This window comes from Amblyomma mixtum, chromosome 4 (genome assembly GCF_055824585.1).
Source record: "Amblyomma mixtum isolate Tamu chromosome 4, ASM5582458v1, whole genome shotgun sequence".
NCBI classification, from domain to species: domain Eukaryota; kingdom Metazoa; phylum Arthropoda; class Arachnida; order Ixodida; family Ixodidae; genus Amblyomma; species Amblyomma mixtum.
In genome coordinates this window covers 39,486,568-39,500,581 of record NC_143015.1, presented here as the reverse complement: position 1 = coordinate 39,500,581, position 14,014 = coordinate 39,486,568, and the positions used below count along the sequence as shown (strand labels likewise).

The window sequence follows — 14,014 nt, the reverse complement described above, 5'->3', positions numbered from 1 at the left end:
ACAGAAAGCTCACTAACAAAACACAAAACTTAGACTACCAATACACACGACCCGGGAAACACCCAGTTTACTTTGTCACGGATCCCCGAGATTTGGTTTGGTTTGGTTTATTGGGGTTTAACGTCCCAAAGCAACTCAGGCTGCGAGGGACGCCGTAGTGAAGGGCCCCGGAAATTTCGACCACCTGGGGTTCTTTAACGTGCACTGACATCGCACAGTACACGGGCCTCTCGAACACTTGGGCCGAAAGAATGGACGAGGCGAAAGGTGTACCCACACAGACACACATTTAATACACCCTACGCGATGCAAACACTAGCCCACAAAACTAACAATACTAGCACAACCCACAAATACTACCAATACGCACGATCTGGGAACACCCAGTCTACTGGCGTTCGTCCATCGTGCTCACGGTTCGGTGGTGAGGAAGCGTTATGGGTCCAGTCAGCGGCATCTAGGTAGCCGGCGTCGAGGTGGCGTTCAAAGTGTTCAGGCTGGCGTCGCTGGCGCGTCGTTGGCGGCGGCGTACAAGCTCCCGGTCCAAGAGCCCGTTGAAGCAATGCTGGTGATGTTGGCGTGCTGTTTCTCTATGGGCACCACCCTAATGGGTAGCCACAGCGCTGGAGGTACCACCTTTGGCCGTAGCAGGTTGTTGCGTCTGGCGTTGACTCCCCGGAACGGGCTCAGGAACGGCAGGAAGTCTACGGTGCGAGGCCGTAGAACTCGAGATCACCGGAGCAGTAGCCGGGGTCGTTGCTCTCTTCCAGCCGAGGTATTCCTAACCCGCGGGAACCTCCGCTTCTCTGAAAGGATGAAAGGCAATTGCACGGGCTCGCCTACTGTCTCAGCCGAGCCACCGCCGCTGCCGCGTGCAGATGAGGAAGGTTAAAAAATCAGAGGAAAGAGAAGAGAAAAGACGCGCGTCGCAGCAACAACCGCGTCCGCTGAAGCGGACGCTGGCTGAAAAAAACATAAGCGGCCGAAGCCGCGCTCGCTTCACCTCCTCCTCCCCCGTGCCGGGTATCCCTTATAGCCTTGACGTTGGTACACGCCATCCTTGTCTTCGTCGTCATCGGCTTCTCTTCACCAAGCAACTCTTCCCACGTCATCAAATACTCCTTCATCTTCTTTATTCTTGTATTAATACACGTCATGCTTATCGTCATCCTCGTCTTCTCCAAATTTCTTTAGTTAAAACTTGTATTTCCAATTTCCTATTATATGATATTCCTTCTTTTGCCCCGTATTTGGCAATGTTCTAAGTATGAACCTTCACGCTGGAAGTGCGCCGCGAAGTGTTTGAGAAGGCATTTTCTCGGGTAGGTGACCTGGTAAGCGCTGGCCAGGTTGATGCCGTGGTTCGGAAAAGACAGCCTTATCTCCTGAACTGTAACTTGCGCGGCTCCTCATAGGCGCGTCGATTGCAGGGAGAGGGCTGGTCTATATCTGTCCCAAGCAAGGAGTACGGGTGGCACACGTGACCGTGTGGGACACCTTGTAGCTGACAGGTTAACTCCTCACGCTCAATCTGCTGAATCACTGTGGCTTTTCTGTAGATCCATGAACAGGGGGGGTAAAGCGCGGCGAGGAGGTTGTCATACACTCGAGCAGCGCGATCTTGTTACTCCCATAGTTGCCTGTACTTATTTGTGGTTCGTGGTATTGAAAATTAAGCGATCATTTTCAATATAGCGACACAGAACACATTAAAAATAAACCTCTAGAACTGTAAACCTAGAAGAAGATGCTTAAGCATTATACTTAATTCTTTTATTGTTCTAAACATTGAAATATGCAGACGTGTGCCAGAGAACTTAGGAAAATTTCGTTTTCGTTTCGTGTGCTGTAGCAGCTGTAGGTTACCGAGGGATGCTAGTTCATTGCTACTTATAGCGTAGACTGCAGGACAGAATTAAGATACGGCGGTTTAATACGCCCAATACGCACTGCATAACACACCTCTCCGCGCCATGTCTACTTCGGAATCACTCACTCCCGTCGCTCGGTCCGCGGTCTTTCGCACAAACGTTGGCTTCTGTGCTGGTTTTGTTTTTCGATGTCTGATTCGGTGCCGGGAAAGCACTGCAGACGCCAGTCGTCTCCGGTGCGCACATTGGTCGAACGTATTTCTCATGCGCACGTCGGTCGATCGCGTTCAAGAAACTGGACGCTAGACCCGTCGGCAGCGTTCGCGGCGAATTGCCGGCGCTTGCTGGCGAATTGCCGTAGGCACGCACTACGCTGCGACTCCGCGCTACGCGATCTACAGCTTTGCCTCGCTCTGGCACAGAGTTTCAGAAGAATGCCGCCATCGTGCATCATATGCAAAACAAGGTGTCAAAAGCGTTCGGGCATTTCGCTTCATGTGGGAGCAATGTTCTTCTCTGGAAAGTTCATAGCGGCACTGTCGCCCGTTTTTTTCGTTAAGATTTTTTTGTACGCATGCAGCACGCATGACAAGCATTAATTCGTGGAGCCTTAGGTTGGTTGGTTTGGTTTATGGGGTTTAACGTCCCAAAGCGACTAAGGCTATGAGAGACGCCGTAGTGGAGGGCTCCGGAAATTTAGAACACCTGGGGTTCTTTTACGTGCACTGACATCGCACAGTACACGGGCCTCTAGAACTTCTCCTCCAAAGAAATTCTAGCCGCCGTGGTCGGGATCTAACCCGCGTCTTTTGGGTCAGCAGCCGAGCACCATAACCACTGAGCCACCGCGGCGGCGTTACGTTTAGTGGTATATATTACAGTTCTGGCAGTGAAACAGTATATGAATTCCTCAGAACAATAAAATCTTTCTGCAAAAGTGGGTAAGCACTATTACGACACCACTGCCTAGTTACATATAGGGCAGAGGGTCTGATCAAGACATTTTAAGCAGTCATGCTTTTACAGCAGCCACATCAGGCACTTTTTGAGACCAGATGCAGTGCCAACGATATTCCAAAGGGTACATAGTGAGCAGGTAGGTGCAAACTGTGGCTGCTCTCTGTTTATGTCTAGTAGAAGCTGCATTCAATGTGAAATTTTTGATGCTTGTTACGAGTGAGTTTTGAAAATTATGCTGAGCCTATGTACAGCCTTTACAGCCAAATCGTAAGTAAAAAGAGGTACACTGAACTTTTCAACACAACACTGAATATTTAAGTTACAATTAAAAATTTATCAACTGGTATGTCAGTACGAAAGTAAAGGCAAAATGCAGCATAAAAGAATAAGGTTCATTCTAAATAAAATCCATCATGTATCAACAGTTCAGAGGGGTGCATTAGATGGGAGGGTATATGCAGGAGAGACTGTGTTAGGCATGTCTACATTATTACACAGAATTCTGACAGAGGTCGTGGTGTCTCACCAAGTCTGTCTGCGTAGGGTGATAAGTTATAATACAGTGAGTGCCTCAGTTCGTGCAATATTTCACTTCAGGTTGCAAGCACACCTCACAGTGCTATTTAAGGATTGCAGTGTTCGCCACTTATGTCACCGCAAAAACGCAAGCAGGTAAGGTAAGGTGAGCAGAAAGGCCAATGCTTGAGGCAACAAAATTTTTATCTCAGGGTATATCTATGTAGGAGCACGCAAGCTCAGAAGCAGACAGTTCACAGACAATGTCCTCACCCCCCTCACGAGCTCAGTCACCCTTGAGGAAGTTCCCACGCTTGCAGGTAAAACACAATGAATCCGAATGCTGGTGTCTCCGGTAATGTAAATGTTCTTTCTTACTTCAGGCCATTAGTGTGACAAAGTATCTCAGCCAACCGGTCACCTTACCTATATGCAAATCCCCCTGCAAGCACTAGCACACTCCCACAACAAAGTCCCCACGCAAGCGAAAGTAGGCGAGATGCTTCAGATAAATAGCTAGAACCTCAGATCAAAACTGATCTTGCTTCAGGACAAGTCTAACACACAAACCCCAGCTCAGTAGCAGCATCATCAGGGAAATCTCCACGCAAGTGCTTGCAGGTAACATGCAAAAGGTAGAAGATGCACTGTCTGCTCTGACAAGCCAAAGTTGCACTTGGGTTATTAAGCACGCTGCAGAAGAGTATTCTTGATTAATTTCAATCCCTGGGGCTTTTTGTACATGCCACAAATTTATTACAAAATACAGAGTACCAGCTGTTCTAGCTAGCCGTACTGTATATTATCTGAAATGCTCCTCCATTACAAAATCAAAACTTGGCATTCAATAACTGTTGATACAGTATCAGTAGTGGGGTAGCTTCACCAGTGGATTGAAGGAATGAACCCGGCCAATGTGCTTGTTTATGAAGTAGAATCACAGTGTGAAACTCAGGCCTGCATTTCTTTAGATTGCAAATATCTCGTGTTGTGTCTTATGTCAGATAAATGGCAATGATACGACAAACGTAAGGTAAATGTGTCTCTTGACTGTAGTAGAGGAAATAAGATTCTTTGCTGCAGTTCCTAAAACATACCATTCAGAGCACAGGTCTTGGCACTGTTTCTATTTTTTTAAGACGGAAGCCTTTAATGCCTCATCGTTATAATGTAGAGGCTACAAGTCACGCTTTTCAATTGGTCGAAACGATCGTGACGTCACAGTGCGTGAATTTGAAACGGGGTCAATTGTACTCTGGCTAGTATCCATGCAAACAATTAAAGGGATCGTATAGTGATGCTCCAAGTGAGAATGAGTTTAGTTCATCCCTTAATTACCCAATTAGCCTAATTAACCCTTCTAGTGAGGCCAGATAAATAAATAAAACCGAGTAGAAAATTGGTCGAGTTCGGGAATCGAACCCCGGTCTCCGGAGTGCGAGACGAGCATGCTGACTCCGCCATGCCAGCTCGATGGTTTTGGAATGAGCAAAGGCGCATCTAGTCAATACGGTGTCTTCGTTCACTCCCATCTTCCTCCCTTCCCGTTACGGCGAGGTTTAGGTGCCTACCCAGATACTCGAGAAAAATTTCCTTTCCTCAAAAACCAATTTACCGACGAGCAAGGCGTAGAACCGAACGGGCGGTGGCGTTCTGTGGACTACTTAGCAGCGTTGCAAGACGCTGTCGTGTTTCACTCTTAGAGGCAAAGCCTAACATCGTAACAACGCATCAGTGACACAAGCAGAAACACCGCGCTTAAGGCTTTCGCCTCACCGCACTTTAGGTCAACAAAGCGCCCCCCTGAATTTTTCATGTGCATTCTTCGCGCCTGTGAACAAATGTGCAAGGTATTAAATGCTACATTGTGCATGACTGAGGCGTTATTTTCTTGCTATATTTATTTGTCTCATTTGTACAACAGTAATATCAGTGAATTTATAGGAAAAATAAAAAACGCATTCACAAACTTAACTGCTCCAGTTAAATAACTGTCAACTATGAAGCCAGCTGTAACCTCGCAGTGCAAGTTGTATAGCAAGTAATCTCACATGCTTGTGATTGTAAAGATACACTGGCTGTCAATTTTTTATAGAGAACATGGCATGAATTTTTGATATTTCGAAAGGTGTACGCGAGAAAGCTGCATTCCAACATTTCTATTTACCGTGCACAATGCTCTGCTGGTGCTCTTTGAACGTGACTTATCCCACACGTCTCTTGCATAAAGTTCTTTCATATATGTACGCTTCGTTGGTGCTTCGGTGCCCACAGATTAAACCATTCAGAGTGGAGTCCATTACAGATTTCGCGTTGCATTCAAACAGAATTCGCATCTTGACAGGCAGTGGTAGTCTCCCTTCTGCCTCGCATCCATTATGGAACACCAACGAAGTCTGACCGCGGGAGAAGACAGGAGGTGACGATGGTTCACACTTTACTAAAGGGACTCCAGGTAACGCCAAAATGCATGGGGCATGCATGTTTTATAACGCCCCGTACATCAAAACAAACCTTGCTGAACCTCACCCCCAATCCTTGCTGGTCTCGGCTCACACAAACACAAATCACACATAATGAGCGGCACAGGATTCACCACCACTTGCTGTCGTTGTACGCTCACAGTCGCGAACAGTTCGCACGGGAACTAAAAAGAAATCAACACAGTATGTAAGCAAGCCGCAGCACCGTTCCTCGTACAGTTTTTTAGCGCGCACTACAAAGCGCGCGGCCATGCTGAGCGAAGTTGCCAGGCTAATACGCTGTAAATGACGTTAAACCGTCAAACTTGGTCTAGGTCGTCTGTATCATGCAGGGAACCATGAGCGAAGTAACAAGATGGCTGCCATCCACGGTTATAAAAAAAGTGGAGAGGTTGTACATGGGAGTGCTGCCGCCGCTTTCTCTCTAGAGTTGGTATATTAGCTCTATGTCCACGAAGGTCGACGCTGGCGACACTTGTGACATTCTATAGCCGACCAAATTATTTGGAAATCCGCCGGGACTGTAGTACCTCAAATGCAAAGCAATGTTTCATTATGTTCGCAGCAGAGCCAAAGTTATCTTTGCTTGGTCAAACATAATTTCGTTTTTGAAAAGACGGGACAAAACAGGGACGACACAAACTCTCGTGCGCAAACTGTCAACTGAAGTTTTATTGCGATGAACACACATATATAAGCTTCACGTCTTAACATAAATCACCAAAAAAAAAACGGAGTTAAGTAGCAGTTTTTCAATCACGTCAACAAGGATAAAAAAAGAGAGATTTTGTCCCAGCTGATTTGATTACAATCGTTCACACTGATCCAAGAGTTGCCTTTCCTGTTTGGAAAGCAAAACCGAGGGGTCACTTACAAAGGTCCCTTTTCCCGATTCCATGCAGTGAACCAAGAAGCCCTTCCTAGAGAAGAGCAATCTTGTGGCGTCAGGCACACAAACAGGTTCGTCGAGTGCTGTGAAGGGGTGGTCTACAAGATACCGCTATCTTGCGGCCGAGCATATGTGGGCGAGACGGGCAGATGCCTAAATGAAAGACTAAGGGAGCACAACCGCAACTGTCGCCATATTAACTCACCTGGAAATCTCGCGGCGCACTGCGCCAGGTGCGATAGCTGCAAACCTCACTTCCAACAGACAACAGTTCTGCTGAAATCCAGAGATAAGACAATCAGGGAGCTGTGGGAAGCCTACTGCATGGAATCGGCAAAAGGGACCTTTGTAAGTGACCCCTCGGTTTTGCTTTCCAAACAGGAAAAGCAACTCTTGGATCAGTGTGAACGATTGTAATCAAATCAGCTGGTACAAAATCTCTTTTTTTATGCTAGTTGACGTGATTGAAAAACTGCTACTTAACTCCGTTTTTTTGGTGATTTATGTTAAGACGTGAAGCTTATATATGTGTGTTCATCGCAATAAAACTTCAGTTGACAGTTTGCGCACGAGAGTTTGTGTCGTCCCTGTTTTGTCCCGTCCTTTCAAAAGCGCAATTATGTTTGACCATGTTAACTACCAACAAGCCCAATTTGAAACCCTCTTAATTATCTTTGCTGATGACAAACCTATAGACGTCTTCGGCAACCCCTTTTAAAAAGTCGCCCGCCTCGTCCTCATGTAAATTGGTGATCGCGGTGATGTGCATTGCACAGCGCAAGGGTGTGTTGCAGTTTAACACGAGGCGTGATCGCCTGCGGCGATAGCATAGTGCTCTCGTGTAGTGGCCGGTGAAGTTGATCTGTTCGCCCCGCTGCTCATAAGAAATACGGTCACAGCATTACTCATTGTTATCTCCGCATGGGCTGCTGCTATGGTAGGTTTGGCCAGGTCACCTTCAGGGTCAAGCTTCACACAAACTGGGTGAGCCGGTTAGCCCTCGTGAAGCAGTGCTTTCGCATAAAATGTGCTGTTTAGGGATGTGTTCTTCTTACCACTTAAAAGCTGGAAAAGGTCTTTGACTCTTCGGCAGACATGCTCGTTGAATGCACATGCCGAAGCAATATAAAAAGATTGCAGAAACCACTATGCTGGTTGTTTATGAAGCGTGAGAGCCTTCGTATTGACCTTATGACGCCGCTCACTTTGAACATGGAATAATTAGAGTACCGGTTAGCGCAGTGCGTGGACACACGTGAGGCCCCACGTAAACGAAAGTCTTTCGCACACGCTGTAATAAACTCTGAACTTGTTCTGCATGAAGTGCTGTGCATAGAAGGCGTCGACCCCGCAGTAATGATAGTCCTAACCAAAGCTAACATAACCTCACACCTCTTTTCGAGCCTTTCCTCTTGTTCATGGGTGGTTTCGAAGGCGCGGCAATGTCGAACGGCTTCCGGCAACCGTTCTACGCGCCCCTCTCACTCAGCCTTCGCTGCACATTGGTGCCGGCGATTCTGTCTGTCTGCTGTGGGCGCTGTTGCTTCCCATTGTCCCGCTTCGCTGCATTCCACGACACTTGGCGGCTGCGCGTCGACGGTTTTTGTAAAGGAGCTCCTCTTTTTTAGTAATCGTAGCCTGTGCTCTCGCATGACTGCTGACTCGGCGCTTTATTTAACTTCCGTATTGCGGCGCTTCCCGGAATGGGCTCTCGCTCGGCGAGCAAGCGCTTGAAAGCCGATGGTGCGACCGTCCACATGCGAGTACGTGCGGCACGCTCGGCTTTCCGATTGGTCCAGCTGCAGCGGCGCCGCGCGCTCGGCGAGAGTGCCCCATTAAGAGGCCGGACACAACGCGTAATCCGAGTGAGGTAGCTGAGTAGTTGTCTTTTTTTAAAAAGAGTGCAGATCAAGCAGTAAACTATTTTTCTCTAACTACGCAATCCAGCGCCGTACGCGAAAGTGGTGGTGGTGGTAGTGGTTTATTGTTGCCGGCCGCGGCAGTTGCTATCTAATATCTTAAGCACCCGAGCTGCAGCCGGCGGAAACGAAAGGGAAAGGAAGAGGATAGTGAGGAGAAGTATAGAGGGGAGCGACAGCGAGAAAGGACAGGGTAGAGCTTTGTACACTATTTACAAAATACAAAAGTAATCAAGTTCGCGCCGCTCGCGCGCTAATGTCCAAGCATTGTCCGAAAATAAGTGCGCGCGAGCGGCCACTGCGCACAATCACTTACACAAGAAGTAAACTGTATGTGCATAGCCGCGCGCACGTAGCGTCCTGTCTCGGATTAATCGCGCGCGCGGCACAGCGAAAGTTCTGTCAAATAATATTTTTTTTGGTAATGTATGATCGTTTAAATATTTTGGAAACTCGCCGTAGATATTGAAACTATTTTTTTTTTATTTAGCGCCAACTGTTTCTATCCAGTTGCGTGTACCTGCCGATTTGTCATTGATATTGGCAGAAATTTAAAAAAAGGGAGCAGTGCGAAAGAAAGTACGAATCCTGATGCGAGTTCAATGGCTATGACAACCTGTTTCATAAACGTGCCTGCCGGACTTTTGCGGCTCTTATTATTGTTTGTAGGTTAGTGAATACCCAAACCTCAAAAATATTTGAAAGAACTATAAAGCAAGCTAAAGAAGGAAAGAACGAATGCAAATTATTTTCTCTTATTTCAGGATCCCAAACCCGAACATGACAAAGCGAATCGAGGTTACCTTCGATGAAGCCCAGCAGGGGAAAGACTTCGCTCAGCGCGTGGTGTTGGTGCTGGACGCTTCAGAAAGCATGAGAGTGAGCCCAATCTATTGGCGGTCATTTACGTTGGTTTGAAGAGATGCACGGCGCACTTAACGATGATAGTGCGCCCACAGAGCCCCCTATAAGCATACAGCGCTTTACACAGATTTCTCTTCACAGAACCTTTACACAGATCTCTAGCATTCTCTTATGCAACTCGCTTATTGTCTTTTGAATGTGTATAGGCGGCAAACTTTTCGCGTAAGGCTCTTTGTTTTGGTATGGTGTGTAAAGCAGGAGACATACACTGAAATGTGAAATTAGGCTGCCCTTGACATGCGCTTTACGATTAAATTTAATTTTATTGCGGCTTACATTTCGCCAGCCAGACGCGGTTACGTCGTTACAAGAGGTTTTCACGCAAGACCATCAAGAATTACAGTATAATACTGCTTTAGGAAACGTTCGTAGAGACTTCACGTACCCAAACGCGACAACTGTACGGGTGCTAAGCGCACGTCCTGTGAATTGCTTTTATTTGCACGTACATGACACACACAAAACGTCGCCACGTGGACGTATTGCACCGAATCGGCACTGTTCGCGTATGCTTCTCCGTGCCATCTCTCGCCAAGTGTGGTCAGTGCAGTAGCCAATACCATCCAAGGCAAGTATTTAAGCCAAGCCAGTCGAGCTGCGTGAGCTCCCGAAACAACGCAGCTTTTACTAGTGCCGATCTAAGGTCCGCGATGCCTCGAGGTGCCTCGTGTAATGCTTATTTTGTGTCATTCTGCGCCTAATTCGGCAGTGCAGCCGAAGCTCTCTACCGCGTACGCCGTCGTGCAGCGTGTCTTGCAAGTTCCTCAACTTACAACGGGTGCGCTTCTGTCAGCAGAGCAGCAGTTCCGTGCGCCCTCTCACAGTGCGGGCGCTGAACTCTCTCTCTCTCTTAAAAGCGCACTGCAATTTCCGCTCAGCCCCCTGCATCTCGCATGCCTGCCTCGAAGGGGTTCCATTCCTTCCAAGTCGACAGGCTTAGAATATCAAGGCATGGCGCTGCCGAACGCCCCCCTTCAGCGCTTTTTAGCTGCCGTCTCTCATTTGACGCTGCCTACTTTTTAGAGATCTTGCAAGATCATATCGCAGAGCTATCTACTCGCGCACATCACAAACGCCCATGCTTCGGAATCTCATCTACGTCTGTTAGACACACACAGGCCTGTTGCGTTCTTGATGCGCATTTATCACCTGTAAGAACTCCTAGCGCGCAAAGCCTTTTCGTACGTGTGATTAAAACTGTCTACTAGCTGTCCGTTCACTCCTTTTCATTCCAGCTGCTGGGACAGGCGAGCGATTACATAGAAGGACCGATTGTATTCGAGCTCTTACAAGTCTCACATAATATCAGCTATACTTGTGACGTCATAGCCACCGTTCGGCTGCTTACGCCAGCAGCCGAATTCTACATGCTGGCCGACGTTTCCTGATGTTTTGAGGGCATTCCGGAAACATAACACACAATAAATATTTGATGTCTCTCATATGGCTACCGCCATAGTTCCCGTACCATGCAAATGCAGTATGACTAAAACGAGAAATTTCGAACTAATGACGTCTAAGTTGGTGCTTAGTGGAAAAAATGTTCTGTTCTGTTGCACTAACAGAAAATAAAATTAACAGAATCTCCAATGGTAACCTGTTAAGGTCTTTTACGCACACAGAAAGGACACTAACTGTTTCGAAACATTGCCGTGAGCTACTCGTTGTCATGTGATGAGGGCTGGTTTCTCCACAGATTTCAGCAAAAGTTTTCACGCATTGCAGGGACGCCGCATCGACTTTTTGAAAAAAGCGGCACAGCGGTACATAGAAGACATCGAGGATGGCTCCCGAAGACTGGCCATCGTTAAATTCAGCACCTATGCCACGCTAGTCCACACGCTGATGACAGTGAACAGGACCACCAAGCCGCGGTTGTTGGCTGCTGTCAGGTCGATTGTGGTCAATTACTCCACCTGCATCGGATGTGGTCTCAGATTGGCTCGCAGGGCAGGTGCATCTATTTATTTTGCGTGTGCAGGCCTTTTTTTTTGTTTTCTCTGCGCCTGCAACGCCTTTGAGATTCGCAACACAGCATGACCTGCGGGATTACATGCCATGACATGGTATTCGCCTTGAAAGTACAACGACGGAGGTTGCTGCATCGGATGCGGCCTGGAGACTGCACTGCACAAAGGCACATCTTTCCCATTTCTTTTTCAATTAATCAATTTTTTTTATTTTCCTCAAAAGCATGGTTTTGGATTTTTCCTTACTATCTGTCTATAATGCGATTAAGATCCTGCGTAACATCACGTGCATGACTTCGTCACTGAGAAAGGATATCACTTTCTTTGCATACAGTACGTGAATCCAGTGTGCTAAACAAGGCGGAAGAGCGGTTTGTTCACATGAGAGCGCCCATTTTCCTTACATCAATTCTGCTTATGCGGTCTCTGTCTTTCTGCTTCGTCTCCTTCAGCGGCAGCCCTTGTTTCGGCACAGGGGATGAGGAGTGATGTGGTGACAGCAGGGCTCATGGAATGACCGCACTGATCCCTCCTCGGCCACGACGCAGCTATGCACCGAGCTATGATCACATCTCGTACACAGATGATAAGACGTAACAAATCACAGAGCACTGATCACTCGACGAAGCCATGAGGAGAGACTGAGTGATTAGTTCTATCTAGCTCACTATATTACTAACCGAATGATGACGCCTCGCGTCACGCTACGACGATTGCATTTATTATGGGAGGGTTGAAATGAGTGCCAGTGAACTCAAACATATAAAAACGAATAGTCATAGTGCCCACGGATGAGCGGGTATATAAGCGGTTCAGGGGAAGTATACTTTCCATGGCGATTGAGTTTATGGCCTTCGGACTGCATCGCGTTAACCAAGGTTGCGTTGCCGGTGGAAGGAGAACAAGGTAGACTCGCCATGTGTTCGAGCCGCCAAATTTATGTGTAAGTGCATTGATATGGTTGTCTATCTCTCAGCGTGCCAGAATCGGGCATGCGGATTGTGCGACGACGACGCGAAACAGCAGGAACATAGGCATGATACAACTAACGGTCTGAAATATATAGGAGATGGATGCAAAAGGTAACAAGGGCTTCCACTCACACCAAGGGAGCAGTGTTGTATGGAAAAAGCGAACGGCCCCCATTTTTGTGGCGGCTTAAATTGAACAAATCCTGTACGCCCTCAAGCGGTTGAGAAAATCGCCTGGAGCATAGAGCGCAATGCTGCAGCAGACCAACTGATCGGGGGTAGACGAAACCTATCCTGCCGCAGTTGCGTAAAATATTTCTTTGAAGTAGGAATATAGGACCATTAAATTGTCTACCTTAGTAAAATTAGCACCGCATTGGTAAAGTTCGTGTGGAAAGGTATTGCATATTATTGAGAAAAAAACAGAAATTTTCAGGCCATTGTTCCAGACCACCGCCATGCTATTGTGCTCTAGACACATTGGTTTCAGAACTGGTGCACCTCCGACAGTTTTGTTCTATAACTGTTCCGATTCTTGGCGACCACGTAGTAAGATAGTGAGTCGCCGGACCGAGAGCGTTTCAGCAGCGACGCATGCGTATATTGGTCAGGCCTTGCATTGAGGTCATATGAGCTCCACATGTGCAAGAACACTACACATGAAAACGAGTTCCAAAAAGAAATTCTCGATAGTTGCATGCGTTAGCAGAGCATCTATTAAAAGCATGGCTCCAGAACACTGTCTTTCACCATAGCGACAACTGGTGGCATGAGTCAAAGCAGGTTTTGGGAAGTTATCCACGACTGTTATTTATTTTCAGCTCCTAGACTGGAAAAATGAAACGCCGGAAGGCGCATACATCGTACTATTGACTGACGGGGAAGAGAATGAAACCCCATTCATCAGAGACGTGCTGCATGAGATTGTCTCGTCGAAGGCGGTCGTCAGCACCCTGGCGCTGGGAGCCACAGCCGACGCCAAGCTCGAGACTATCGCCACAAAGACGGGCGGAAAGGCGTTCGGCTTCAGCGACGTCCGGGGAAACATGGCACGCGAGCTCAGGAGTGCGTTCGTTTCTTCAACGACGACTGAAGCCGGAAACGATGTGCGAATCCACACGGTACGCTCAATCAGGTGGCCCGTACAGTTTGATCGTGGTCTGAGTAGTCGGGGACTTGTTTAGCTGCGAGCAATGCAAACAGGAACATTTAGCTCAAGCACGCAAAAACATTAGTTTTTCTGCCTAGTCTTGAAACCAGGGTGTCGAACCGGAACCGAATCTGATCCCGAAACCGGAACCAAACTCGAATTTCGCTCGGAACTGGAACCGAACCGAACCCAAATTTTTTTTCGCCATCTTGGAACTGAACCCGAACCGGAAGGATTCAAAGGAACCGTTACGAACCGGTTCGGGACTCGGTTCAGCCGCACATTTTTTTCAACACGGCAAACTTTTTTTCCAGACAAAATGACATGTGCTAGCGCGTAAATTTGCCCACCGAAAGCTGTC

The 14,014-nt window shown here is 47.5% G+C and overlaps 1 protein-coding gene and 1 pseudogene across 1 annotated transcript in view; both read left to right on the top strand.

Moving 5' to 3' along the window:
- Positions 1-14,014, top strand: part of LOC149346289 (calcium-activated chloride channel regulator 3A-1-like) — a 297,787-nt gene that overhangs the window by 152,645 nt on the left and 131,128 nt on the right. The window contains exons 6-8 of the mRNA XM_089541280.1: positions 9,403-9,517; positions 11,288-11,512; positions 13,325-13,624. Of these exons, the coding sequence (XP_089397406.1) occupies positions 9,403-9,517; positions 11,288-11,512; positions 13,325-13,624 (640 nt within the window). The remainder of the gene's footprint in view (positions 1-9,402; positions 9,518-11,287; positions 11,513-13,324; positions 13,625-14,014) is intronic.
- On the top strand, positions 2,306-3,986 carry LOC149346290 (uncharacterized; annotated as a pseudogene).